Source organism: Pygocentrus nattereri, chromosome 15 (assembly GCF_015220715.1).
Source record: "Pygocentrus nattereri isolate fPygNat1 chromosome 15, fPygNat1.pri, whole genome shotgun sequence".
Lineage (NCBI taxonomy): Eukaryota > Metazoa > Chordata > Actinopteri > Characiformes > Serrasalmidae > Pygocentrus > Pygocentrus nattereri.
The window spans coordinates 16,356,645-16,383,755 of record NC_051225.1 but is presented as its reverse complement, the minus strand read 5'-3'; the positions used below and the strand labels follow the sequence as shown (position 1 = coordinate 16,383,755).

General features: G+C 41.1%; 1 protein-coding gene across 1 annotated transcript in view; it reads right to left on the bottom strand.

Annotated features, from left to right (window-relative positions):
- The window catches only part of rras2 (RAS related 2), a 60,340-nt gene extending 33,736 nt beyond the window's left edge, over window positions 1-26,604 (bottom strand). The window contains exon 1 of the mRNA XM_017700649.2: window positions 26,218-26,604. Within this exon, the coding sequence (XP_017556138.1) occupies window positions 26,218-26,319 (102 nt within the window). The 5' untranslated portion in view covers window positions 26,320-26,604. The remainder of the gene's footprint in view (window positions 1-26,217) is intronic.
- Window positions 26,605-27,111: the final 507 nt, after the last annotated feature.

Here is a 27,111-nt window from a genome sequence, read left to right as displayed (position 1 = left end):
GCTGTTTAGCTGTAGCTAGCCAGCTACGCTAAAAGCCCATTCTAACTGTATTTCCAAACGAGGAAGCTAGCTTTAGCTTCCATTAGCTGCTGGTACCAGCCGGCTAACGTGGAACAGGTACCGACACATTTAGCTACAGAACGTCAGAGATTTCTGTTACAAACACAAACCAAAACTTTTACATGTAAAGTCTATTTGGCATGCATCGTTTAAACTGTTTTAGCTTATGGTAGGCTAGCAGGCTACAGTCGCTAATTAGCTGGCTTAGCGTTAGCAGTTTGAAGAACACCAGCTTCATATGAGCAGCAAACCTTAAAGTTAGCCAGCTAGCTGTGTTATAGATCTGCCAAACAGCGTTATTATTTTAGTTTAATTACCATTTTTGAAGCAGTACTTCAGAAAACATCCACCTTTCACTGCTCAATCAAAAAACGCGGCTCCCAGCTAATTTACCAAGGAGCTAGCTAGTTGTTTGTGATCTGAGCCATAAGGTCTCTGACATAATTTGTCAGCTAATGTTAGCTGTTTGTACCAAGCTGATCATGTAGGAATTAATTCGTTGACGGTTTATTGCGGTTTAAAATGGTTTATTTTATTAATTCGCTTTTTAAAGATCAGTATAAATTAGCTGGTGATGCAGAAAGGTGCTTTATGTTAGCCGGACAATCTAGCTTGGTTAGCAATAGGAATTCATTAAATTCATGCTACATATAAAAGTTCTTTCTTCTGAAAACAGACATATTACAGAAATCGCTGCCACGTTGTACAAAGACACAGAGATGGCTTGATGTGAGCAGCTGCAGTAAATACAAGGCCAAACCACACATACAGCATTTTAGCCCTGTTTAAAGTTAAATCAGTGCTGTTCACTTCTTATTCTCGCTGTTTGTCACGACAATGCAGGAAAACTAAAACATGTCTGTTGTAGCCGTTAGCTCAGTATTTTAGTATTAGGCTATAGTTCACTACTATAACATTTTATCATCGTTTCTGCAGTAGCTGTATGGAGAAAAACTGAGTTTTACCCTACTAACTCTTAAACCAGAAGTAATCACAACTCTTGTGCAAAGGGCCTATATACAGAGGTTACAATCAGTGCCATATGCTGCATCTACATCCAAAAGGAGTTGCTGGTTTTGGGAAAATTAGCGTATGATTACAGATACAGAAACAGAAATGATGGATATTGTTCTCAGCTGACTCTAGAATACTGAAATAACTGTGCTGTGAGAAAGAGGTGAACACACTCATTCTGGCATCACTGTGCTGCTCACTGCTTTAGATGCCATCCCTCCAGTCTTCCAGGCAGCTTATGAGCTAAGGCATGAGCTCACTTACCACAGAGAAAGCAAAAACACTGCTATAGAGCACAGGACACTTGGTCATTAGTTACGATAATCTGATGACGCAGCTATTGGCTTCACATAGAGCCTCATCAAGCCGCTTCTAAACCTCCAGAGATACCCTGGAGGGATAGCCACACCAGGCCTGTGCTGATAACCAAATAATTGGTCATTTTGAGGCGGTTCCTAACAGTAAGATTGGTGCAAAAGCAAAACACACGCAAGTTGAAGCTTAATCTTAAACACAGAAAAGAATATAAGCACAGTTTAGTAGAAGTTTGGGTTGCAGTGCATTCTCACACCTTAATTTGGACAAAAAATTTAATTCATATAGTAAGAAAGAATAGAACTTCAAATGTTATGGTGTTGGTGGACACTGAGATTGACACCTTTTGTCCTAAATTGATTTGCCTGATGTCCAATTGTACAAGGGCTGAGACAGGAGAGTTTTTCCCACGACCCAAAGCCTTTTGGGTCCTGGAGAAAAAAGCCTTTTGTTTGAAACCGCTGTGGTCTGAGGATGTCATAAAATCCACAGTGTACCACAGGTGTCTTTTTGTACCAGCCATAAAATCTTTCTGATGTACAAACAAGCACAGATAATACCACATTTAATACAGCACAAAAAGTTGTTGGACATTTACCTGAGTCAGGGGTGTTTCGGACCCTCAATCACCTGTCACAGTCTTGTCAGTTGCTTATGAAGAATTCTACCTTGTTTTCGAGGCAGCAGACACAAAGGAAGATCAACTGCCGCACTTGTTCTATTATCACTTAAGATGTTGCATCAGACGAGGAATGAAGCAGGAATTACTAATTTTTTCCAAATTTTCCACAGTCAGAAACGGTCGCTGACCCAAGTATATGGGATACAAAGACAAAAGACTTTCGGTGAGGCTGGGGTTGGCTTCTTATTTGAAATGCCTGTTTCACCTTAAATGATGCAACATTTAAGGTGGAGCAGAAAATTACAACAAAAGGCTGCTAAATAAAATAGAGCATGTAGGAATTAAGAAACCATATTTAGCACTGTTCCTGACAGGCCTGTAGGGCTAGTGTTAGATAGCAATATCGACATAGGTTTATCTATATATTGTTCAGCGTTGGTATTACTATTCTATATAAAATAAATACATGCCAAATTTACTTTGGCGGTTAAAAATGGTACTTAGTAACAAGTTATAGGAAATCCCAAAACAAGCCACTGTTAACATACAAAAATACATTTACTTAAAGTGGTTTTGTTTAATTGTGTGTGTGTGTGTGTGTGTCCAGTCAAGTGTCCTGTAGTCAGCATCCTGTGACCACTGATGAAGGTCTAGAGGATGACCAACACAAACTGTGCAGTAGCAGATGAACTATCGTCTCTGACTTTACATCTACAAGGTGGAACGACAAGGTAGGAGTGTCTAATAGAGTAGACCGTGAGTGAACAGTGTTTAAAAACTCCAGCAGCACTGCTGTGTCTGATCTGCTTGTACCAGCGCAACACACACTAACACACCACCACCACATCAGTGTTAATGCAGTGCTGTGATTGATCCACCACCCAAATAGTACCTGCTCTGTGAGGGTCCATGGGGGTCCTGACCACTGAAAAACAGGGTAAAAGGGAGTAACAACGTATGTAGAGAAACAGATGGACTACAGTCTATAACTGTAAAATTACAAAGTGCACCTATGTAGTAAGTGGAGCTGATCATCCTTGCCAAGTATATACCCATAACTTCCCCTCACTTATTTCCTGTTCCTCAACAAAGTGACCTCTGTGGTAGGGGGATGTTCCAGATCTGTGGCAGCTGTCAGTAATCATGCACAAATAGCTATGATAAAGTGGTTAACTTGAAGCAGATGGTCTGCATGGATGGTAGTGAGGCCCTTACTACAGGGACGTTGACTGTAGCTTCAACATGAGCCTGTACAGCAACCCAGCCCTGCACAGATTTAACAGTCCAGGCTCAGTGCACAAAAGGGCCTCCGTTTCCTGGGGAAACGCCCACTTTTCCCATGAGCTCATGGAGAAGCCAGAAAGGTCAGTGATTCAATAATAACAATATGAGCAAGGAGAGGCAGCAAGGAGAGGCAAGAGTCTCTTGAAAGGGCACAGGAGATCACTTTGTTTTCAGGCCATCGTTTCGAAGGTTGATTTATCGCAGGGCAGAGATCTACCACTCCGGTGGATGCCAAACACGAGACGCACCTGGGGAAATGAACCATCTTGAACATCTCCAACCTCTCACATCATCCTCCTTCGGAGCAAATCAATGCACTGGCCGATACCCAGAATGGAGGATCTCGGCTAGCTTCATGCTGAAAGACTGTGATGTGCTGCAGACAACCCAGTCCATCACACACACTGTTAACTCGGAGCAGAAGCTCAGAACAGTGTATTTGCGCACTAAGTGGATGACATACGACTCTCTTTATTTCTTTATTTAATGCACTGGTCCAAATAGGAACCGATTCCCTCAAGGTCTGTACACGTTCAATAATCATACACGCATACTGAACGCCAAATATATCCCGCTTATAAAGTGGGCAGCTGAGTGAGATTTCAAAGAGAAGAGTTCGGTTCATGACCCTCCACAACAAGGGAAGGGCCCCTGCTGAGCTGAAAGGTGACTGGGGGTGAGATAGATGTCGAGCCCTCCCCACTGCCTCTGTGGCATTAGGGTTCAATCGTTCCACTCAAAAGATCCGTTTCAACCAAACATTATCCCTGTTTGAACTCACTCAGGGGTTCTATAAAAGTGACCCAGTCCAATCAAAGAGCCAGCTATGTGAGACCACCTTTCACTGCCTTATCACCTGACAGCACATCAGCATTTATTTTTTCCGAAACTCAAAGAACTGTTTTTTGCTTGTGAAGAAACTTCCATGTCGCTAATCTGTTCGCCCTTATTCTTTACCCACAGAGTGGGTAAAAAGTTCACTGAAAAAAGTCCAGCTCTTCTTGTTTCTCATGTGATGTTCTTAGAAGCCCCTCCCCTGCTGTCTCCCCCAAAAGAGCCCCTGTTAAGCCCAACCATTGTAGAGGTGTTGATGTTGCTAAGCTGCTGCTTTGGCCTTCTTGTAGTTCTACGCCAAGGGGCAGAAAAGGGATTTTTGTTTGTTTTGATTGGCGCTCACCACTGCACGCGCCGACTGTGGTATTCTCTTCTGATTCATGTACCAGTTTCAATAACAACGCTTATCTCCGCTAGTGAGATCCGGCTGTAGTGACCACTAGGTCCAAAACAAAAACCTGATCTTCAGAAATCTTGTTAACTGAATCCAACAAACACGGTAACATTTCTGCCCATTTACAGTAAAACACTTTTCTGAAGGTTGCACATCACTATTACTGGACTTTCCCTTTTCTGTGGTGGATTTGGGGAAGGCGAAGAAAAAAAAATGCGCAAACTCCTTTTAAATAAAAACAAGAACCTGAGTCGTGGCTTTTGGAGGAGGATGTAAATATGGGACACACCTGAGTTTCTCTTCATAGTAAACAGAGACATCAATGATTAGTTCCTATAAACACAACTCAAACTTGACCTGGCTGCTTTAAACGGCAGGAAGAATATGAAGATGTATTGGGGAAATAGGATGAGGTCATGTGTTAGCATAACATGGTCATTCGGCACCTGGAATGTGGAATAAGTCGGCCTTGTGGCAAATGACTATCAACAGAATAGGGAGCGCAGACAGCCGAGACCCTCTTGGCCCTTGTCTAATCTAATGGCCCTTTTTTATAATCTGTCTCTGGCTCCAAGTCAGCCACCCATGTGGACTAAAGTCCACTAGCACTGACTCCGTCTCCCTGTGAATGCAGGCAGGTCTTTGACATTCATCCTACATCGTCTCAGGATGCATTCAGACGGCTTCATAATTCAATATTTTTGCACTTCAATGAGTTTCTGCTTTGTTCTCCACTGTGGACTAAACCGATAGCAAGACATCAGGCGAATGAGGTCTGCGCTTGGCACTCTGACAGAAATGCAGCACCATTACCGTTTTAGGCCAGCAGTCTCCCGGCTCACAGGCAGCAGAAATGCTATTACAGCGGCAGACTGCTCCTCATAAATAAGAGGTAATGGCCAGCCCTCCAAGGCAATGCACACTGGCTGTCCTCATAAGCCCTCACATGTGGCACAGAGGGAAGAGAAGGTGGTACTATCCGAATTTAGACTGCGTTTTACACCCCAGGAGGTAGATGTGGCTCATATTAAAATCCAGTGCTGCATCCATACCGTATCAGCACCGACACTGGCCTTTAAACACAGTATCGCTACAGGCAACAGAGGATACTGACAACATCAGGCAATTTCTGATACAGACCTGCCCTGCTAAGTGTATGATCACCAGTAGATGTACCTTGCCTGAAGCAAACACACTGGATATGTGGGATTAAGATTTCAGACAAAGATTAGTAAAAAAAATTTGCTCGTTGCATCTTCTGTAATACCTGTATTTTGAGGGGAGGCTAGAGTGGTAGGTGATATGCAGGTTGAAATTCCTCGTAAAATTATATTACGTAATTATATTGGTTTGCAGTGGTGGACAGTGAAGAAGTAAATGTAATTTGTTACTGTACTTAAGTACTTTTTTGTGTATCTGTACTTTACTGAAGTATTTCCATTATTTCCATTTTTACTTTCACTCCATTACATTTCAATGTCAAATATCTTACTGTTTTGGGAGAGTCTATTCAACATAAATGATGAACTAACCTAACTTTGTGTAAATAGAGCACAACATAGAAATATGTCCACATATGCAGTCGTGACTGACGCGTCTTTTTTCTGAATTTATACACTTTCATTTTATAGTAAATTAGTTTGGGCTGGTTCATGTTTATGAACAGAGACCTACAGATCAACATTGCAAAGGAAACTCATTTGTGATCCTGAGTTTAAAGCCAGTTTTTATTAAACTTAAACTTGTAACTAAGTTGTAAATAAATCTTAAACTGAAACTTTTCTTATTTGTAAAAAGTGATTTCAGAGCCAGTTCTACCTTTATTATAAAAATGATAACACAATTACTCTTTTAGTACTTTTACTTTTGATACTTAAGTACATTTAAAGGTAAATACTTTAGTACTTTTACTCAAGTGGAGGTCTAAAGGGAGGAACTTCTACTTTTACTGGAGTAATATTTTACCTTGAGTGTCTCTACTTTATCTCAAGTACATGGTTTGTGTACTTCGTCCACCACTGTTGGTTTGCCAAGACAAATAACACAGCGGAAACCTAGTGCAATATTATTCCCCTTTAGCTGTCTCGCTGAGTCAGGCATATTTTAGCAATCAGTTACAGTTAACTTAGTTACAGTTTGAGTTAATAACCTAGTAACCATAGCTAACCATAGTAGCCCACTAGCCAGGTTAGCACATCCGTTTGCACCTCCAATGGTCAGCTGCATCAGACAATGCTGTGGTCTTGTGACTTGACCTCTCACCAAGCCGAGAAATCCACAGCTCAACAACTGCTACTGACCGCGTGAATGACATTTACCAAATTCTAGCAATCGCTCGTAGATGTAAAGGCAAGTGTATGGGGTGCTCTATGAAACAAATGACTTGAGTAGGTTTTCCTTCAGGTTCTATTAAGAAAAAAACATTCAAAGTGAATGCCATCCATTCAGGTTTACACCACTGCTTAGAGTTAGGCCTACTATTGGTACCAGTGCTCTGCAAATTTACCAATTTTCTGTGAAAATCAGGTATCAGTCTCTAGTGGTATTGGTGCATCCTCAACGAAATCAAAACAGCAGGCCTATTCTAACAAACACTGCTGAACTCAGACAGCAAAAAAAAAGAATTAGCTCAAATTACCTCAGCCAATGTTTTTGTTACTAAAGCTTTTTGGTTCTCCGTGAGTGGAGTTCTATAATTGGAGCTGGGCTCCACAACACTGAAATCAACTGTTTTGGTTGGACATGCCAAACATTTATCAAACCCACTTGTACAAGGCTGACAGCACTCGCTCCTGCCAAAGAACAAAATTCCCCACAGACTCTTGTGGACAAGTGGTACTAAAGGGCCGTATGCTGGAAGGCAGCAGCCGCCAAGCTGCGGTCTCCCTTGGGTCGCAGAGCAGGCGGCCAGACACACTTCTGTCACCTGCTGGAAAGACAGCTTTCTACCCCCTGCAAGCCGTACATCCCTGATGCAGCTGCTCCACTTTAACAAACAGCCGTCAGATCAGCTGTCCCACCCGAACCTGTCTCCTTGTCCGACAACGGGGCAACTGGACACAGAGACTCCTGGACAGTAACACACAGGAAATCAAACCCTTCTCCTCTGAGCTTTAAGCCAGAAGCATCAGTGTGGGCAGAATGTGAAGATAATGACCATTGCTCAATGACTAACATGAGAAAAGATTTGTTTTAATCACATACAGGCACATATAAACCCGTATTGAGTGAGATCCTAAAGCCAAAAATAAGATGCTGTCACCCAGTTTATAACAGCCTTTGAATAATACCTTGGTGAAACAGAATGAAACAAGATTAGAACAGAGTAGAACCCCAGTTAAGACGATTTTGGAGAAATAAGATGGATTAAACGAAGTGGAGAACTGAAAATATAATTCTCAAATGCACTGTGGGTCTCAATCGGGTGAGATTAATTTTTCACCTGCATTAGTTCTAAATCAAGGCACAACTTTTCTGTTGCCTTGTCTGAGCTGTGCAGTGAAATTCTGGGCTTGGCTGGACCGAACAGTCATCTCCAGCTGCCAGCATGAAATAGGATTATCAGAAGCATTGAGCTGGGCTTCCAAAACTCCTCCCTCCCTGCCCACTCGGCACAGCTGACCAGCTGCAGGAAGCGTCAGATCTGTGGCTCAGGCAGTCTGTAAAGCTCACTGTCATTAGCAATACACTCAACACACTTATTTCCCCAGTTTAGGGCTGTGACGATTACTCAACTGAAAAAAATAATTTTTAATTTAAATAATAAACAGGATGACAGGATTCTTAGGCCTGTCACAGTCACACAATTGTAGCTAACAATTAACTGCCATATAAATAATTGTGATTGACGATTTGTATATATATGCAGCTAATAATAAATATAAGCCTTAAGTGACCAAACTGGCTCCTTTGCTATCTCGCTTTCCAGGTGTTAATTCTTAGTAGCTCCCAACTGACAAGAGAAACAGCTCTAGCTCAAATAAACAAACGTTATTCATCAATGCCTGTGTTTATGTATATGAAGTAAACATACATATGATGTAAAAGGTCTAAGTAACTAGGTCTAGGCTGAACAGCTTTGTACAGAGTTCACAGGCTGTATTACATGCCACTATATAATGATATGCATGGCCATGACATGTTCATGAAATGACTGGCTCAATGCAGCATTGATTCTCAAAATTTCTCAAAGTGGCATTAAAAATAATTTAACAGCTAAATTGAATTTATCAACAGCTTCAGATACTGCTCTCCCTCACAGTAAGAAACACAGCCTGATGTACACATGCGTTAATATTGTCGCTGTCCAATGGAAACCATGTATCTCCATTTTTACTGATTTTGCGGAGTTTAAACCTCTACTGAGACCCGTTTTGCTCTGGCTGCTATGGATTGAGACTAGTTGTTCTGAGCCCAGCACAATTATAGTACTGTTTGAACGTTTCCATGAGTATCTGAAGAAACATGGGGTTAAAAAATAGCTTTTTAAGGCATGCCATTAAAAAGATCACTGACTACCAGTTTTGGATGATGAGGGGGAAAAAAACATTTTGGTCATTGTGGAACCACAGAAACACCAAAGATGCCCCACTGCTGTGCAACTCTTTATCTTCCCCTCGAAAGAGGAGGTCAGGTGAAGGGTGAGGAGATAACAAGAAACCAAACACAAGCAGAGTAGTGTTTGGGCTCCGGGTGCGTCTCCGCTGTGAGAGCCCGGCTGTTTGTTGTTAGAACTCAACCGTAACGGATATCGCTGGGTCACTGTTGTCTCAGACACACTCATCTTCACGATCATTGAGCATCACTGTTTCTTTATGCACAACCGCAGCCAAAATAAGGCCCGGCCAAAGCCAGAGCACTCTGACTCTGTACTCTGGCACCGAGGAGCTACTGGGTGTTACAGACGCAATTTAAAACCACTTAGGTTGTCAGATGACCAGCATGAGTGAGAAAAGTGGGAAAGAAAAGAGATTTTGTTTAGTGACTGATCGATATATTGTTTAGCTGATAAAAATCGATCAATATAAAGTTAAGGTTCTAAGATTACGTTGAAAGAGATGAAGCTGTTTGTTCTCTTTAAATGTTATTTAAGATAGCTTTTAATGTTAAGCTGTTTTGAACAACAATCAATCAATCAATCAGACATGTATTTGTTCATTTGGTAATACTGGGTTATTAAGCACTATCTGTAATTCAGTTGTGGACAATAAAATAAAATGACTTAGTCAAACAAGCTGCAATTTCACCAGAGATTAAAGGACCTTTAGCATGGAAAAATAAATGAAGCAGTTCACTCCCCAGTCCATACAGTCCAGATATAGAAACTAAGCATGAAATGAATGTGACGTCCTGAGAACGCATGAGAACATTTACATATACACACCCACTAAGCCAACAACAGTTTAGCCCCGCCCATTCATGCTGAAGTTATAAGGAGTGTTCAGCTCTATAAGGCGCAATACAAGACACAACAGAGATCATTTACATATGTCAGTCTTAAGGACAAAGTAAAACATTCTGGGGACAAAAAAAGCGAATTAAAAAAGAATCATGTAAACATGAATTATGAATTATGATGCTTTTTGTACATAAACCATTAAAATATCAAAGGTTCAACTCAGGGAAATAAATAATAGTAATAAATAATAATAATAATAATAATATTTGGATATGAGCCACATTTTAAGAGAAAAATGCTGGGGTCTGTTTTATTTTTGACCATAAAAAAAAATCTCAGCTTTCAGTTCCTTAAAACTGCTACTGAGACAAAAGACCCTCATACAGATTAAATGACTCGACTGCTAAACTGTACTTCTTGTTCTGTGATTTACTGGGTCATGGTTATTGAATATATAAAACTAATCAGCATTCGACTGGCCACTGTGCTGTGATGCAACCACAGAGAAAGATAAAAGGCCTGTATAACTTCGTCAGTGTTTTTCCCCCCATTTACAACATGCATGGTTCACTAGACAATGATTAAGCCTTGGTTTTTTGAGAGAAAACTACCATCGTGATCAGCGTGATCTACCCAGGAGCAGTCATTTGTGACCTGGAAACCACCTCACGGTCTGAAAATTCAAAATTCTAGTGGAAACAACCACGACAAAGTTTTCTGTGCATCTCATTGGTGGTCTGCTGGTGGCTGCCAGCAGGGTGGAAGGGGTGTGGTGGCCGGGTTGGTGAGGTTTTACACAGTGGAAGAGGGGCTCTGAGGAATGCGGGCTGGGGGCGGGCAGGGTGTGGTGGAGGCTGATCCTCCAGCCAAGCTTCCGGGGAAAGGCGCCATGAGCTCGCTGACTCTGAGAACAGCTGACCTGCAGCTTTTGACAAAGGCCAGGGTGTGAGGCCACTGTCCCCGGGGCACGTGTCTGAAAACCATCAGAGCCAGCACCACCCCCCACAGCTAGAAGCACACAGAAAGAGAAAGAGAGTGGGGCAACTGCAAGGGTGGGTGTCAGTATTGGGTCGGTGCTTTCGTAACATCCCTCTGTATGTGTGACTGTTCAACACTTGTGGCAAACTTGGCCTCATAAAAGCGCGCATTGTGTCCATCCCTGCTTTAAGGATCAAAGAACCTTTTTTTTTTGGTTTTGGTGGAAAAGAGGGAAATAACTTCATGGACCATGGATTATGAAACTGTGACGTTCATTTACCGGTCAGATTTACAGGAAACTATTTTGCGCAGCAGTAACTTGATTTACGACACAGAAACACACAACATTCCTTGGACACACATCTCTTTCCTTCTTAAAAATTCCACAGCAGATGTCATGACTGGTTGTTTGGAGATGCTCAGCATATGTTCCCTCTGAACAGGCCACTCGGTGTGCCACGGCCTCAGCCGGGAAAACCAGCTCTAATCTGGTCCTCTTCACATGAAAGTATGAGTTATCTGAACAGATACGTGCACAATTTGGATACCCTTTATTTGGAGAATGCAAAAAATATGCTGTCATTTACATTACTGCAACATACACTATATTGCCAAAAGTATTCGGTCGTCTGGCTTCACACGCATATGAACTTGAGTGAGATCCCATTCTTAATCCCTAGGGTTTAATATGATGTCGGCCCACCCTTTGCAGCTATAACAAAGTTGGGAACATGAACTTGTCCAAAATCTCTGATGCATTAAGAGTTCCTTCACTGGAATTAAGGGGCCATGCCCAACTCCTGAAAAACAACCCCACACCATAAACCCCCCTCCATCAAACTTTACACTTGGCACAATGCGGTCAGACAAGTACCGTTCTCCTGGCAACCACCAAACCCAGACTCGTCCATCGGATTCCCAGATGGAGAAGCGTGATTGGTCACTCCAGAGAACACGTCTTCCATGCTCTAGAGTTCAGTGGCGGTACTTAACACCACTGCATTCCACGCTTTGCATTGCGCTTGGTGATGTAAGGCTTGGATGCAGCTCCTCAGCCATAGAAACATATTCCATGAAGCGCTCTACGCAATTCCTGAGCTGATCTGAAGGCCACATGAAGTTTGGAGGTCTGTAGCGATTGACTCTGCAGAAAGTTGGTGGCGTCTGCGCGCTATACGCCTCAGCATCCACTGACCCTGCTCTGTCATTTTACGTGAACGACCACTTTGTGGCTGAGTTGCTGTCGTTCCCAATCACTTCCACTTTGTTATAATACCACTGACAGTTGACTGGAATATTTAGTAGTGAGGGAATTTCATGACTGCACAGGTGGCGTCCGATCATGGTCCCACGTTGGAATTCACTGAGCTCCTGAAAACGGTGCTTATCAGCCAACAGAAATGGAGCTCTGGTGATTCACTCAGCTTCTTCATGCTGAGCATCATTCATTGGTCACTGGAATCAAACAAATGAGTCAAACTAATGAAAGTGTATTTGTCCGTTTCTCTTTATCGTAAAAGTATATCTGTACCTCAAAATTATCTCTTGCTTCTGTCCTTCAGAAAAATTGGCAAGCACATGAAATTGTAGCTGGGGATGATTCTCAGGCTGAGTGTGGAACCTTTAGCCAATGGGTATGATAAGGTGTCATAGTCGGCCATCATGTTGATCAGCAGGAAATTATGCTGAACATCGTTAGCTGTTGTAGTTGGGTTGTTTCACTTCTCTCTGTTCTTTATTTCTGTGAATTATTATTTTTGCAATACATTTTCACTATTACAATTACACAGCCTTTTACAATTTCAACGCCCATTTCACTTCAGTCCTGCAACGATTTATAGCCCTTGTTTTGTTTTTATATTAAAAGAGGCTTAAAAGATGAATATCCTACATCTCTGTTGCATTTGATTTTTTTTCTTCATAGAGGCCCAAATGGTAATGTACGTATTGATTTATGTACCAAAAAAAGGCTAAATTAATTTTCCAACCTCAAACAAATAAGACTGATCTATATAAATGATTTGCTTCATTCTGATTGGCTGCCTGGTTTTGTGCCACATACTAAAAGGCTGAAACACCACTTATATCTTCAGCACAAATGGGTGGGGCAAAACATCTGTGGGATAAAGTGGTGAATATATGTAAATGTTGTTTTGGTTTGTTTGATATCAGTGAACTCAAAACAGTTTTTGAACCTTACTTTTTCATGTATGGACTCGACAGACTGGAGACTGAAAGATAAACTTTGAAACTTTAATACGGTTTTCATACTAGATCAAACTTCTTCAAACTTCTTTCAAAAACGCCAATAAAATTGTTTTCCATGAAACAGTCCCTCGGAAATGAAATCAGCTTTATTTTTCCTCTGGTTTTCGATAAAACATTGTTTAAAACAGTGATCAAACGCCTAACACTAGAATTCTGTTGGGCCTAAAGGGTTAAAAAACAAACAAGCACACAAAAAAACAACAACTTCAAAAACATTACTGTTCATCAAAATAAGCGCTAGATTATTCGATTACCAATATAAGCAATAGCAACAGGAAAAAGAGTATTTAAAAGAATATTTACAGAATCAGTTACAGTGAAAGCTGAACATAGAAATCTCACTCAGTGTCCAAATATTTCTGATGTCTCTGGAAGTGACTACTATAACAGCATAGAAAAGGTATTGTTTTTGCCCAACACTGTGAAGGTGCAAGTTTAGACTCCGCCCAATTGGCTCATCCTGCAGTTTTAGCACAAGTAAACAGGATACCTCAAAAGAAGGCAAGCCATTCGTACCAAAGCCACAATGGGTAACGCAAGGAGCTGAACACGAGGCACGCGTGGGTGCAGCTCAACAAACATCAGACAAACACGCCTGGTGTGAAGAGCGTTCGCTCCTCTCTAAACACTCCTTTCCTCCATCTCCGTCACACATACACACTGAAGACAGCATAGCCCAGCCTTGCACATCTGCAAATGGCTCATCCAGCCAGTTGAAAGACTTGTTTGCAGTAGCACAGAAAGAAAAAGTCTCCATAAAAAGGTCTTTATGCAGCAGTGCACTGTGAAATCTGCCCCAGAGAAACAAATGACAAACGAATGAAGTGTGCAGAGTGTCCCATTTCCAGCAATGAGCCATGACCTCTAGAGACGGCGGCTGTCTGATGTAAACGAATTGGCCAATCTGTGTCCTCCACGAACAGGCTGGGTGGGCTGTAGGAACTGATCTGAGACCTAGTTAAGATGTTGTGAGTACCATGGGGTGTGTGTGGGGTGGGGGGGGGGGGGGGGGGGGGGGGGGGGGGGGGGGGGGTGGGGGGGGTGTTAAAAACGTGGGACAAGATCCTTTTTCATCATCACAATTAAGGAAGTTGCCCTGTTGCCCTGACCTGAGGTGGATTTTATAAGGGTCTCTTAAGCATTTCCCAATAATGTAATAACAGCCATAAAATGTCTCATTTACAAAAATATCATTTACTGACGATATAACATGATTTCTACTAATAACGTACACTTTATTACATTATTGAGAATTACATTATTGGCTGTTAGCCAATTTTGCAATTTGTTTGATCAAATTTGACTGATTTACTATTTCTCCATTACAAATATCTTTTTTTTTTTTTTAGAATTTCTATTGACCAAGCTAAGTGCACATTTTTATTACATTGCTGCAGTTATTATATTATTGAGAAATTATTGCAAGGTAACAATACAGGATGTATGAAGGCAATGCGACTTAAATTAAATATTTTATATATTATATATACAACCCCAATTCCAATGAAGTTGGGGCGTTGTGTAAACCATAAATAAAACAGAATACGATGATTTGCAAATCCTTTTCAACCTATATTCATATGAGTACACTACAAAAACAAGATATTTAATGTTCAGTTGCTCAACAGTCCGGGGTCTCCATTGTCGTAATTCGCGCTTCTTAATGTGCCACACGTTTTCAATGGGAGACAGGTCTGGACTGCAGGCAGGCCAGTCTAGTACCCGCACTCTTTTACTACATAGCCACGCTGTCGTAACACATGCAGAATGTGGCTTGGCATTGTCTTGCTGAAATAAGCAGGACATCCCTGTAAAAGACGTTGCTTGGATGGCAGCATATGTTGCTCCAAAACCTGTATGTACCTTTCAGTATTAATGGTGCCTTCACAGATGTGCAAGTTACCCATCCCATGGGCACTAACACACCCCCATACCATCAGAGATGCTGGCTTTTGAACTTTGCGCTGATAATAATCCATCCAGTCCTTTTCTTCTTTGGCCCGGAGGACACGACGTCCATGATTTCCAAAAATAATTTGAAATGTGGACTCAGACCACAGGACACTTTTCCACTTTGTGTCAGTCCATCTCAGAGAAGCCGGCAGCGTTTCTGGGTGTTGTTGATATATGGCTTTCACTTTGCATGGTAGAGTTTTAACTTGCACTTGTAGATGGAGCGACAAACTGTGTTCACTGATGATGGTTTTCTGAAGTGTTCCTGAGCCCATGTGGTAATTTACATTACAGAATGATGTTGGTTTTTAATGCAGTGCCGCCTGAGGGATCGAAGGTCATGGGCATTCAATGTTGGTTTTCTGCCTTGCCACTTACTTGCAGAGATTTCTCTAGATTCTCTGAATCTTTTGATGATATTATGGATTGTAGATGATGAAATGCACGTTGAGAAATGTTGTACTTAAACTGTTGGACTATTTGCTCACGCAGTTTTTCACAAAGTGGTGAACCTCGCCTCATCCTTGCTTGTGAATGACTGAGCCTTTCAGGGATGCTCCCTTTATACCCAATCATGACACTCACCTGTTTCCAATGAACCTGTTCACCTGTGGAATGTTCGAAACAGGTGTTTTTTGAGCATTCCTCAACTTTCCCAGTCTTTTGTTACCCCTGTCCCAACTTCTTTGGAACGTGTTGCAGGCATCAAATTTAAAATGACTGGATATTTGCGAAAAACAATGAAGTTTATCCGTTTGAACATTAAACATCTTGTCTTTGTAGTGTATTCAATTGAATATAGGGTGAAAAGGATTTGCAAATCATTGTGTTCTGTCTTTATTTATGTTTTACACAACGTCCCAACTTCATTGGAATTGGGGTTGTATATAAATATAAAAATAACTGCAATGGAACAAGACAAAATGTTCCCATGCAGGGACCGACAGTTTAGCACCTTCTGTATAGTTACTGCGACATAATTTATGTCCTGGTACGCTTTATGGGGCACATGATGGATACTGCCATTATTTAAAGAATGTTAACTGAATGATTTATTACAAACAGAGGATAATCGACCTATTTAACTACATTTTATGCAGTAAAGTATGTGAAACATTGAACAAGGATCACTGTACTCACTGTATGTCAATGTTAGTGTATATCATACAGGTTAGTATGTAGTTGTACTGGTTAGAGATACAACAACAAAGTGTATTGTGTTATCTGTAAAGCGCTATAAAGCAGAGTTTTTGTTTAAAAATTTTGTTTTTACAAAGCTAAATGTTCTAATAACCTCAAAAAGGAAACATTAAGAAAGTATACTTGTACACATCTTCAGCCACTCCTTATACCTGCAGTACAGAGAAATGCATTGAATTGAAACATCACTGTATCACACAGAATCAAACTCTGAATTCTGTGAATCATTACATGCCTAGGACTTACACAACCTTAGAAAAAAATGCTATTAATATTTTAAAGGTTCACTATATTTTTCCCATATCACTTACCACTATATGGTCAAAATCTAAATATTCAGAGACGCCCACAGGAATGCAGTTTTCCAAGCTCTCTTGACCTCATCTGGCCTGCTGCCATCAGCTGCCTCCCTGCCTGCACTTTCAAAGCTGTCCTTACAGTGTTCTTGATGTGCTGAAAAGCACAGACACACTATCATAGTATAGGAAGAAACATGAGTCCATAGTGAACATAAGTCAATACAGCACACAAAAAATAACACAGCCTTGAGATGCTGGTTCAGTCCTAGGACAGCAAGTTCCTGTAAGGCTTCTTTTTATGAGCGGATGCAAAAAAAAAAAAAAAATACTCCTTTTAATGTCCATGATCATCAATACAAGTATCATCTTGCACTTAAGTGGTACTATCTGGGCCCAAATAGTGAGCTGCTCCAATGGCTCCTCAGGTACCAATGTAGTGTTAGAAAGCTACATTATAAAATCAATTCTAAAGGACGTGTGTATTTACCAACTACTACAACGTTACCGAAGCCACAATACCACTTTCTCCTTTCCGATATCAATACTGAAACTCTGAGCTTCGGCTAATACTGACCAAAACAACTAAGCTTCATGAGTTATTTGTCACTGAATTAATTGAAATCCCTTAAATCTGAACGCATCTAAATAGTAGGCTGTCATGCTTCAATTACTCAACTTTACTACCACACAGGAATAAATACAGAGAGATTTGGTCAGATTCTTCTCAGACGTCCAATCCAGCATTCTCTGCTGAACGGCCCGATACCAATATGTACAGTACTGTCCTAATGTCAGAGACCACCCTTCATTTACTTACTTTACAGTAAAAACGATTAAGTACACTATTAAGATGATGTTCATTATTCAAAGGAGATTAGATTCAAAGATCCACTTGTGTAAGGAAGGGGCAACACAAATGGAAATACATGAAAAACAGGCATTTTCAGAAGAGTTTAAAAAAATATTATGAAGTTCCAGAATAAACGGCTCTAAAAACTTTTTTTAAAAACTCTTAACAGCTCTGCAAGACCTGGCAGACCATCAAGACTGTAGGAAACGGGAGAAAATCAACCTTCACTCTTCTTTGTCTGGAAAACAATTCTCAGGTGTTTCCGCCCATCCTTCCACTGTGAGAAGATGACCCAACACTGTGGGTCTGAAAGGACATGTAGCTCTCAAGAAACCATTACTGAGAAAAGGAAATAGATAAAAAGAAGAATATTTGCATATCAAACAAAGAAGCTGCTGGTGTTCACAGAACAGTGAACTGGCCACCCCAGAGTCCAGACCTCAACATTACTGAATGTGTTTGGGAATACCTGGATTGTGAGAGGCACCAGAAAATGCAACTAAATCTCTCTGCGGGTTTCTTTAAAAATCTGAAAGCAAGACTCTCAAAAAGAATGGAAGCTGTAAGACAGGCAAAGGGAAGACCTATTGCGGTAAATAATGTACATTTTCTGTTGAAAAAAGAGTAACTTCTATTTAACGGCTGCTTAGATTAGAAATTAAATAACTGAAGGTTTGTCTTCAACTTTTGCTGAGTACTGTAACCATACAACATGATCTCATGTATGGACACACTAATGGCCTACTAATAGTTCAACTAAGCAAGTTCCACTACGGACCACCAAAATTAAATGTAATTAGTTTCTGTACTTAAGTAGTTTTTCCATGTATTTGTACTGAAGTTTTACCATTTTGGTCGACTTTTTGCTTTCACTCCACTACATTTCAAAGTCTAATATCTGACCTTGCCCTGCGATGGACTGGCGACCTGTCCAGGGTGTATCCTGCCTTTGTTTGTAAAAAGTGATTTCAGAGCTACTCAGTTCTACCTGATGGAAACTGTTTGCCTTCAGTGTTTTGTGCTTATGATCATTTTATTAGACATCAGCGTCACTAATTAATGACGTTCTATTAAAAGACTGGTTTACCAAGAGAGACACTGGAGGATTTTCACCTAAAATGAGTTCATGAAGCGAGTCTTTTAGTACTATTACTTTTGATACTTAAGTACATTTGAAGGTAAATACTTCAGTACTTTTACTTAAGTGAAGGTCTAAATGGAGGAACTTCTACTTTACTGGAGTAATATTTTACCTCTCTACTTTAACTCAAGTACATGGTTTGTGTACTTCGTCCACCACAGCGTAGATCTAGCCTTTAGGAGGAAGGAAAGGGGGAGCGAACTGTTCAAACAAGAGCACAAAGTTAAAAGGGCCTCACTTTTCCATCAGGGAGGGTAATGGAATGGCAACCCTCAAACAGTGAGCCAACAGTGTGAGAAATCAACAGGTGAGGAAAAACCAACAATGCTCCCTCATCGCCCGCCTCAGCCTCCCCTCCGAACACTCGCTTTCTCACGCTCCATGCCTGGAACCATCCGTTCAAACAGAGCTAGCACTTAAGGCACAGACCACGTTCTTTAGCAGGCAGGTGGCTTGAGTAAATCAAAGCCCCCACCCCACCCCCCGGCATACAGGAAATGGAGCATCCCTGGCTCAGATAGTAATAGAGTTGTTCGCCCTCGCTATCTGTAGTACGCAATGTGACGCATAATCAAGCCAGATTAGAAGAGCTGCTGCCATCTCTGTCTAAATACAGGCGCTGTAAAGAGTCCAGACATCACAGGCTGCATTTATCCACTCAGCCCGTGGAAATGATAACCTTTTAAAAAGGAATTTTTTTCCCCAACCACCACAGATCCACACCACAGTTCTCTCTATAGCACACATTCTACCAGTGTAAACGGCCTAAAATGCACACACGCAAGCCCCCAAGACACACACAGCTCAGTCAATACTGCACCTTGGCTCTACATGCCAGAAGGAACTGCCCCACATCCTTTATCTGTATTTATTTAATAATGGCCCAGTACAGCATTCCTTCGATATGACCTCACATTTCAGTAATCAAAACCATGCACCATGAGCCCCACACGCTGGAGGGAGTAAAAGCACTCCTGTTCTCCCTCAGAGTGCTCTGGAGGCTAATCCACTCACGTACACGACTCCCCGGGTCTGGCCGGGGTGCGTTCACATAGAAACAGTGCTGCAGGGAGTTACTTTGTCCAGAAAAACATTTTTAAAAATGCCATGGAATGGTCAGCAGAGGTAGAAAAGAGAAAAATAGGCCTGAAATCATTTTGTCTGATGAGATGAATGTGCCAAATGAGAACATGCTGAAAATGAGAATAGAGCAGCCTATACTTGCACCGCCTAGCAGGAGGCTAGAGCCACTTCAGAGACGTTGGGCATAAGGATATAAAAGTTTGCCCTTTAAAAACAAGATTTATTTCATACACCATAGGAACCACAACCCGTATCACAGGATATTTCCTTCTTACGTTCAGCCTCAACGTTTTAAATCCAGCTAGGTTGCTGAATCAGTGCGGATGTGCCTTTTTTCCCCCCAGGGCCTGGAAATATCACTCTGATGCGACATTTAAAGCAGGGTCAAAAAAAGTGACCTGATGTTGAGTCACAGATCCTATTTTCTCACTCTCAGATGCCAGGCTGAAGGCTACAAATCTCTTCCATCTGGATTGCATCACCGTGATGTCACTATGCAATTGTTCGGCATTGAGTCACCCACTCGGCTGCTGTCTGGTTACTGCTTAAAGCTCACATATCAGTGGAAATTTGCTTTTCGTTGAAGTCTTCCAAGCGACCCATATAGAAAGGAATGAATGTGTGTGACAAATGTGAGTGTGGGCTACTCAAGTACAGTCAATCAAGTACAATGGGTGAAATAATGAGTCATTGGATATCTCTCTTACAGGGCTGACTTGTCCAATTAAGGGGCATTTTCTGGCCGCCTGTGAGCAAAGGGACAAATATGCAGCATACTGTGTTAGCTGACTGTCTGCAAATGCCAAAGTTTCTTGGTAAAATCAACCACAGAAATCCCAGCATTTTGAAACAGTATGTAAGTTTGTTTCTTATTAAAAGATAATTCTACAGATTTTCCATAGTGACTGCATAATAAATGGTCAATATGTAAACAAAATTATTCCGTTTTCTTTGTTATGCTCTTAGCTATGTTTTGGTTTTTCCACCTTAATTTACATACCCAAATCGTAAGACTAATTTTATGATTATTCAGTAACTGCATGAAATGACTGCAGAATTTTTTTTTGTTTGTTTGTTTGTGTATTTTTTTTTGTTGTAAAAGTTCCCCTCAAATTAACAATGTGTTTTATGATTTACACATATTACTACATGCTTACAATTTACTGATGGAAGCCAAAAATATCAGACGCTCTTTGTGTTATTTTATAAAAGTAATATTTACAGAGCAGATCACTGAAGAGATGCCATCTGTTTATAATTTATAGCCCAGATTTGGGGGAAAATGTGTCGACTTTCAGTAGAAAAACAAACTGCGAGTTCAGCTTCTTTTATTATAAGGGTTTAAAATGACATCACCATCTATTTGACTGGAAAGAAGAGTTACAGCCTCACATGACGCCCAGCTTCTAAATGTAGCTTATGAAATATGAAAGATATGAAGAATATGACGAAGTGCATTTTGGAAACACAGGTGGTTCCAATGAGTTAAAGAGGTTAAGTGAAATGAGCCATTCTAAAGAAATATACTGCGTCAGAATTGGTGGCATTGTTGGTGATAGGAACCAGACATCCAAAGCATGTAATGCCTTAATAGAGCTTCATCACAGATTACTATTACATGAAATGTTTACAAAGATTTTGCCTGAGAGTTTAGACAATTTTCTTTACGATTGTTTTCAGATACGTTTCTTCATCTACAACTTTCATCTAAAAGTATGAACAACCCTGGTTAAACAACATTTTGTTGACTATCTAAGAGAAAATTAATTAAAACATCTATAGAGAACAAACTCATATACGGTTCCTTTCAGCACATTGTTTGCAGAGTTTTAACATGTTGGAAATTAAATAAAAGATAAATTATAAAATGTGGCATAACTTTTGCACAGGCTATATTTTATGTTTTATTTTTTCCAACATGTTAAACTCCGCTAATAAACAGTAAACACCCAACCTTCTGCATTCGACTGTACTTGCAAGGCCCAAAGAACATGTTTTTGACCATTTTCACCATAATCAACATTACATATAAACACTCAGAAGACATGTGCAGGTTCACTAGTTATTTTCATTGATTAGTGATCAGAATGCTGCTGTAGACATCAAGATCCCAGGTTGATATCAGAGCCAGTGTAAAGAATCCCAGGGCAATGAGTTTCTCTACAATACATCATTTCAAACCAAACCACTCTGAATGGTTTTGCTCACATCTCAAAGATATAATGCAACTTACAGTCAATGTACATTATCTAAGCATCCATCACGTCTGAAAGCAGCACTAAACTTTGAAACAATTGATCTAATTTGGCAGTCATGTACATCTCACAATGTTCCCTGGCCTGTGCAGTTCATAGGCTCACAGTTTCCCAAACACATCCAGGAGGCCCTTGGAGAATAAGCACAAGTGGAGGGACTTCCTCTTGCAGAGATTCCGGTTTCTCCACGGCCATTAACCCAACATGACTCAGATGGAGCCTCCCCTATAAAGCACAGCTAAACGGGAAAGCCTGGAGTCAAAAGCCAGCTGGGTGGCTTTCTCTCTGGCAGAGATTTCTAGAAACACTGGAACAGGATGAAGGCTCTTTCCATGGACTCACGGGTTGTTCAGAGGCTACTCTCATTTTCACACGTGCCCTGATCTGCCAGCGTGGTTCCACAAAATACAGTCCACAAATGGATTTCTTTTTCCCTCTGCTTGAGGTTTTTGACAGTACAATGCGTTCCTGTAGTTCACCCCAGCTTATTATTTGCTTGGAGAAGACTTGAATCACCATCTCCAGCACTGGTGGACAGTAACTAAGTAAATGTAATTAGTTTCTGTACTTCAGTAGTTTTTCCGTGTATCTGTACTGAAGTTTTTCCATTTTGGTGACTTTTTACTTTCACTCCACTACATTTCAAAGTCTAATATCTGACTTTTTCCTCCACTACATTTTAAGAAATCTGTCTTTCCTTTTGGTTTCTGTGTGTATAAAAATGTAACATGTCAAAACGAAAGAAAGCGCAAAGCAAGAACACCAATCAGGGCACAGCGGTCACTTTGTTTTGAGCTTGTTTTGACCTGTTGATCATACCGACCCAGTGCAGCACACGATTCAACATCAGCGCAGCAGCATAAAATTTTGGGAGAGTCTATTCAACATAAATGATAAACTAACCTAACTTTGTGTAAATAGAGCACAATATAGAAATATGGCTTGTTTGTAAAAAGTGATGTCAGAGCCATTCGGTTCTACCTGATGGAAACCGTTTGAATTCAGTGTTTTGTGCTTATGATCATTTTAATAAACATCAGCATCACTAATTAATGCCATTCTATTAAAAGACTGGTTTACCAAGAGAGACACTGAAGGATTTTCACCTAAAATAAGTTCATGAAGTGAGTCTTGTTATAAAAATGATAACAGGACATCAGAGTCATAATTACTCTTTTAGTATTTTTACTTTCAATACTTAAGTACATTTGAAGGTAAATATTTTAGTACTTTTACTCAAGTGGAGGTCTAAAGGGAGGAACTTCTACTTTTACTAGAATAATATTTTACCTTGGGTGTCTCTACTTTAACTCAAGTACATGATTTGTGTACTTTGTCCACCACTGCTCTCCAGTAACTGATTACAGTAAAGACAAACAGGGTTGAGGAGATCAAAACAGAATGAAGGCAATGTGGCAGTGTCAAAAAATATGAAACAACTCATAATTGTTCAGCAGTTCACAGATTATGGCTCAGTCATTTTCTTCTGGTTAAAGACGTCCAGGCCGTCATTTCAGCACAAATTAAGTAGAGCCGTGATACAAAAGTTAGATTTTTGTTTCGAACTTCCGAGCTTAGCATTTGATCATCTCCCTTAATCCGCATTTAGACCTAAAATCAATTGAGCGTAAATGATGATCTACTCACACACAATCACCTCTGAGCCTGTAACCTGCTTGGTCATCTCTATGTCATGTATTTAATTAGCTCTGTCAAAATCCTCCAACTACAGCGAGTCGTAGCTCCTCAAAGACCCCCAGCATGTAGTCAACAGACAAATAGGCTGGTGGAACCTTGAGGTTCAGCTTTAAAAAGTACAAGCACAGTTCAGGTCAGACAGTAATTCCCATTAAAGGGGAATTCCACCGATTTCAAGAAAATTTCTGCAAAATTACATGGTTAAGATGTAGGAACGCCATTCAGAGTGGTTTAGTGTGAAACACTCCATTCCAGAGAAATTTAATGAATCAGAATTCTTCACAGCGGTGGCTACAAGAACCAGACTTTGGAAGAGTTCACCGCCTCTCAAAGCTGCCTCATGGTAGGATAATGCGTGAACATGGTTATTTAGGAACATGGGTCATTCTACAGAAACGTCCACTTTTGTGTCCCTAGCGTTTACAGATATATTACACTTAAAAACATGTTAGGGTTACATTTTATTTATATTTTAAAATAAAGCAATGTTATTTTAACTTTAGAGTCAAAATCTTTTAGTACTTTTACTTTTGATACTTAAGTACATTTGAAGGTAAATACTTTAGTACTTTTACTCAAGTGCAGGTCTAAATGGAGGAACTTCTACTTTTACTCCAGTAATATTTTACCTTGGGTGTCTCTACTTTAACTCAAGTACATGGTTTGTGTTCTTCGTCCAGCACTGCCATTAGGTAACCGAGAAGCCTGGTTTCTGAACCTCAGCACAGCTACTTTCCACACTGTCCACCACAGACAGGCAACTCTGCGCTCGACAGTTCACGTTCATAGCTATAAAGTTCGCTCCTCTCCAAACTGGTGTCTCTACTTTAACTTAAGTACATGGTTTATGTGCTTCGTCCACCACTGGTCTTTTTTTCTGAATTTCTACAAACACCATTTCATGTTATAGTAAATTAGTTTGGCCTAGTTTATGTTTGTGAACAGAGACCTACAGATCAATATAGTAAAGGAAACTCATTTGTGATCCTGAGTTTAAAGCCAGTTTTTATTAAAATTAAAGTTGCAAATTAATCTTAAACCGAAACTCTGTTTGCTTACAAAGGGTTGTTTCAGAGCCACTCAGTTCTACTTAATGGTGTTGCATGCTGGAGCAGCTACAACTGCCTGCAGACCTTTTATATCTTGTGTGTAACTGGCTCGGCGTCGCCTGAATGAAGTTTACACTGGTGATGAGTCGCCTCGGGCTAAAAACAGCAGGAGACACACGAGTTTCTCGGAAAGCTCTTTATTTTAGTCCTGAGATCAACTGTTAAAAACACAGACAGACCACAGAGGGGGGCACTGCTGTAACTTTTTGACAACACTCAGCTTTGCTCTGCATCATTTCTGCTAGATGTGTCGTCATCGCTGTCTATGAAACCTACGGCCATCGTAGCTGGGTCTTGTGTGATCCTTGAGCCACAGACTATCACAAACCATTAGGCAGTGGTGGACAGTAACTAAGTAAATGTAATTAGTTTCTGTACTTCAGTAGTTTTTCATGTATCTGTACTGAAGTTTTTTCCATTTTGGTGACTTTTTGCTTTCACTCCACTACATTTCAAAGTCTAATATCTGTCTTTTTCCTCCACTACATTTTGAGAAATCTGTCGTTCCTTTTGGTTTATGTGTGTATAAAAACGTAACATGTCAAAACGAAAGAAGCGCAAAACAAGAGCACCAATCAGGGCACAGCGGTCACTTTGTTTTGAGCTAGTTTTGACCTGTTGGTCATACCGACCCAGTGCAGCACACGGTTCAACATCAGCGCAGCAACGTCAAATTTTGGGAGTCTATTCAACATAAATGATGAACTAACCTAACTTTGTGAATTTATACAAAAAACATTTCATTTTATAGTAAATTAGTTTTAGCTGGTTTATGTTTATGAACACCGCGACCCTGACGGAGAAGCGGCTTAGAAAATGGATGGATGGATGTTTATGAACAGAGACCTACAGATCAATACAGTAAAATAAGTTCATGAAGTGAGTCTTGTTATAAAAATGATAACAGGACATTAAAGCCATAATTAATCTTTTAGTACTTTTATTTTTGATACTTAAGTACATTTGAAGGTAAATACTTTAGTACTTTTACTCAAGTGGAGGTCTAAAGGGAGGAACTTCTACTTTTACTGGAGTAATATTTTACCTTGGGTGTCTCTACTTTAACTCAAGTACATGGTTTGTGTTCTTCGTCCAGCACTGCCATTAGGTAACCGAGAAGCCTGGTTTCTGAACCTCAGCACAGCTACTTTCCACACTGTCCACCACAGACAGGCAACTCTGCGCTCGACAGTTCACGTTCATAGCTATAAAGTTCGCTCCTCTCCAAACTTACGATAACCGGTTTTTGGCTTTGTGGGGAAGCAGAAACAACGTTATACTGACGGCAGGCCTCGGCCGAAATCCTGAACACCACCCCACCTTATTTCCTTTCTGTTTTAGGCTCGTGGGGTCCCCCATTTCTCCCCTTTCTTCACCTCCAGCTCCGGCTCCAGCTCCGGCCCCCACCTCCCCGCATTCCCTCACACTGACGATGGAGAGCGACGCCTGACCGTCCGCTTACCTGAATGAACTGGATCGTTAGCGCCGACTTGCCGACGCCGCCGCCTCCGACCACCACCAGGCGATACTTCTCCTGCACGGAGCCGTCCTTCCAGCCAGCCATGGGGGGAAAACACACTCACACACACACGCACGCCGCCGTGTGAAACACCAGTGAGCGCACACCCGCTCCTCCGCGCGTGACAGGCCTTCGGACGAAGAGAGCGCGGCGCGGAAGGAGAAACTGAGGACGGAGTCGACGAATAATCCGCGGAGGGAAAGTGGCGACGATCACACGGAGTGCACTCAGCGCTGGTGCCGCCTCGGTCCGTCCGCCCTCTTCTGCTCTCACGCTACCAGCCACTGTGAGCTCTCAGTGCTGCAAGATGGGGAAAGATAGGAGCGAGAGGTCTGGCCGTTACAGGGGGCCGACGCTAGAGGGCGCCCTCGGGCACTCAGGCGCCAAACAGCGTTTTGGGGTAAAACTCGTACAGAGAACAGTGAAAATCTGTAAAGATGGTGACATCCTGTTTATATAAAAATAATGCGTGGTCAGGACTTAGTAAAGCATGGGAACAAGATAATTATGTCATGGCCATGACTTAGTAAGGCGTGGAGACGAGATCCTAATGCGTGGCCACAACTTAGAAAGCATAATCTTGTTCCCACGCCTTACTAAGTCGTGGCCCCGACTTAATAATCTCATTCCCACGCCTTACTAAATCGTGGCCACGCATTATTTTTATTTATACAGCATGTCATCAGCGGGGCTCTGTAAAATATTGTAAAGCTGGTGACATCTTGTGTAAATAAAAATAACATGTGGCCACGACTTAGTAAGGTGTGGGAACAAGACAATTATGTCATGGCCGCGACTTATTAAGGTGTGGAGAATGAGTTCCTAATGTGTGGCCAC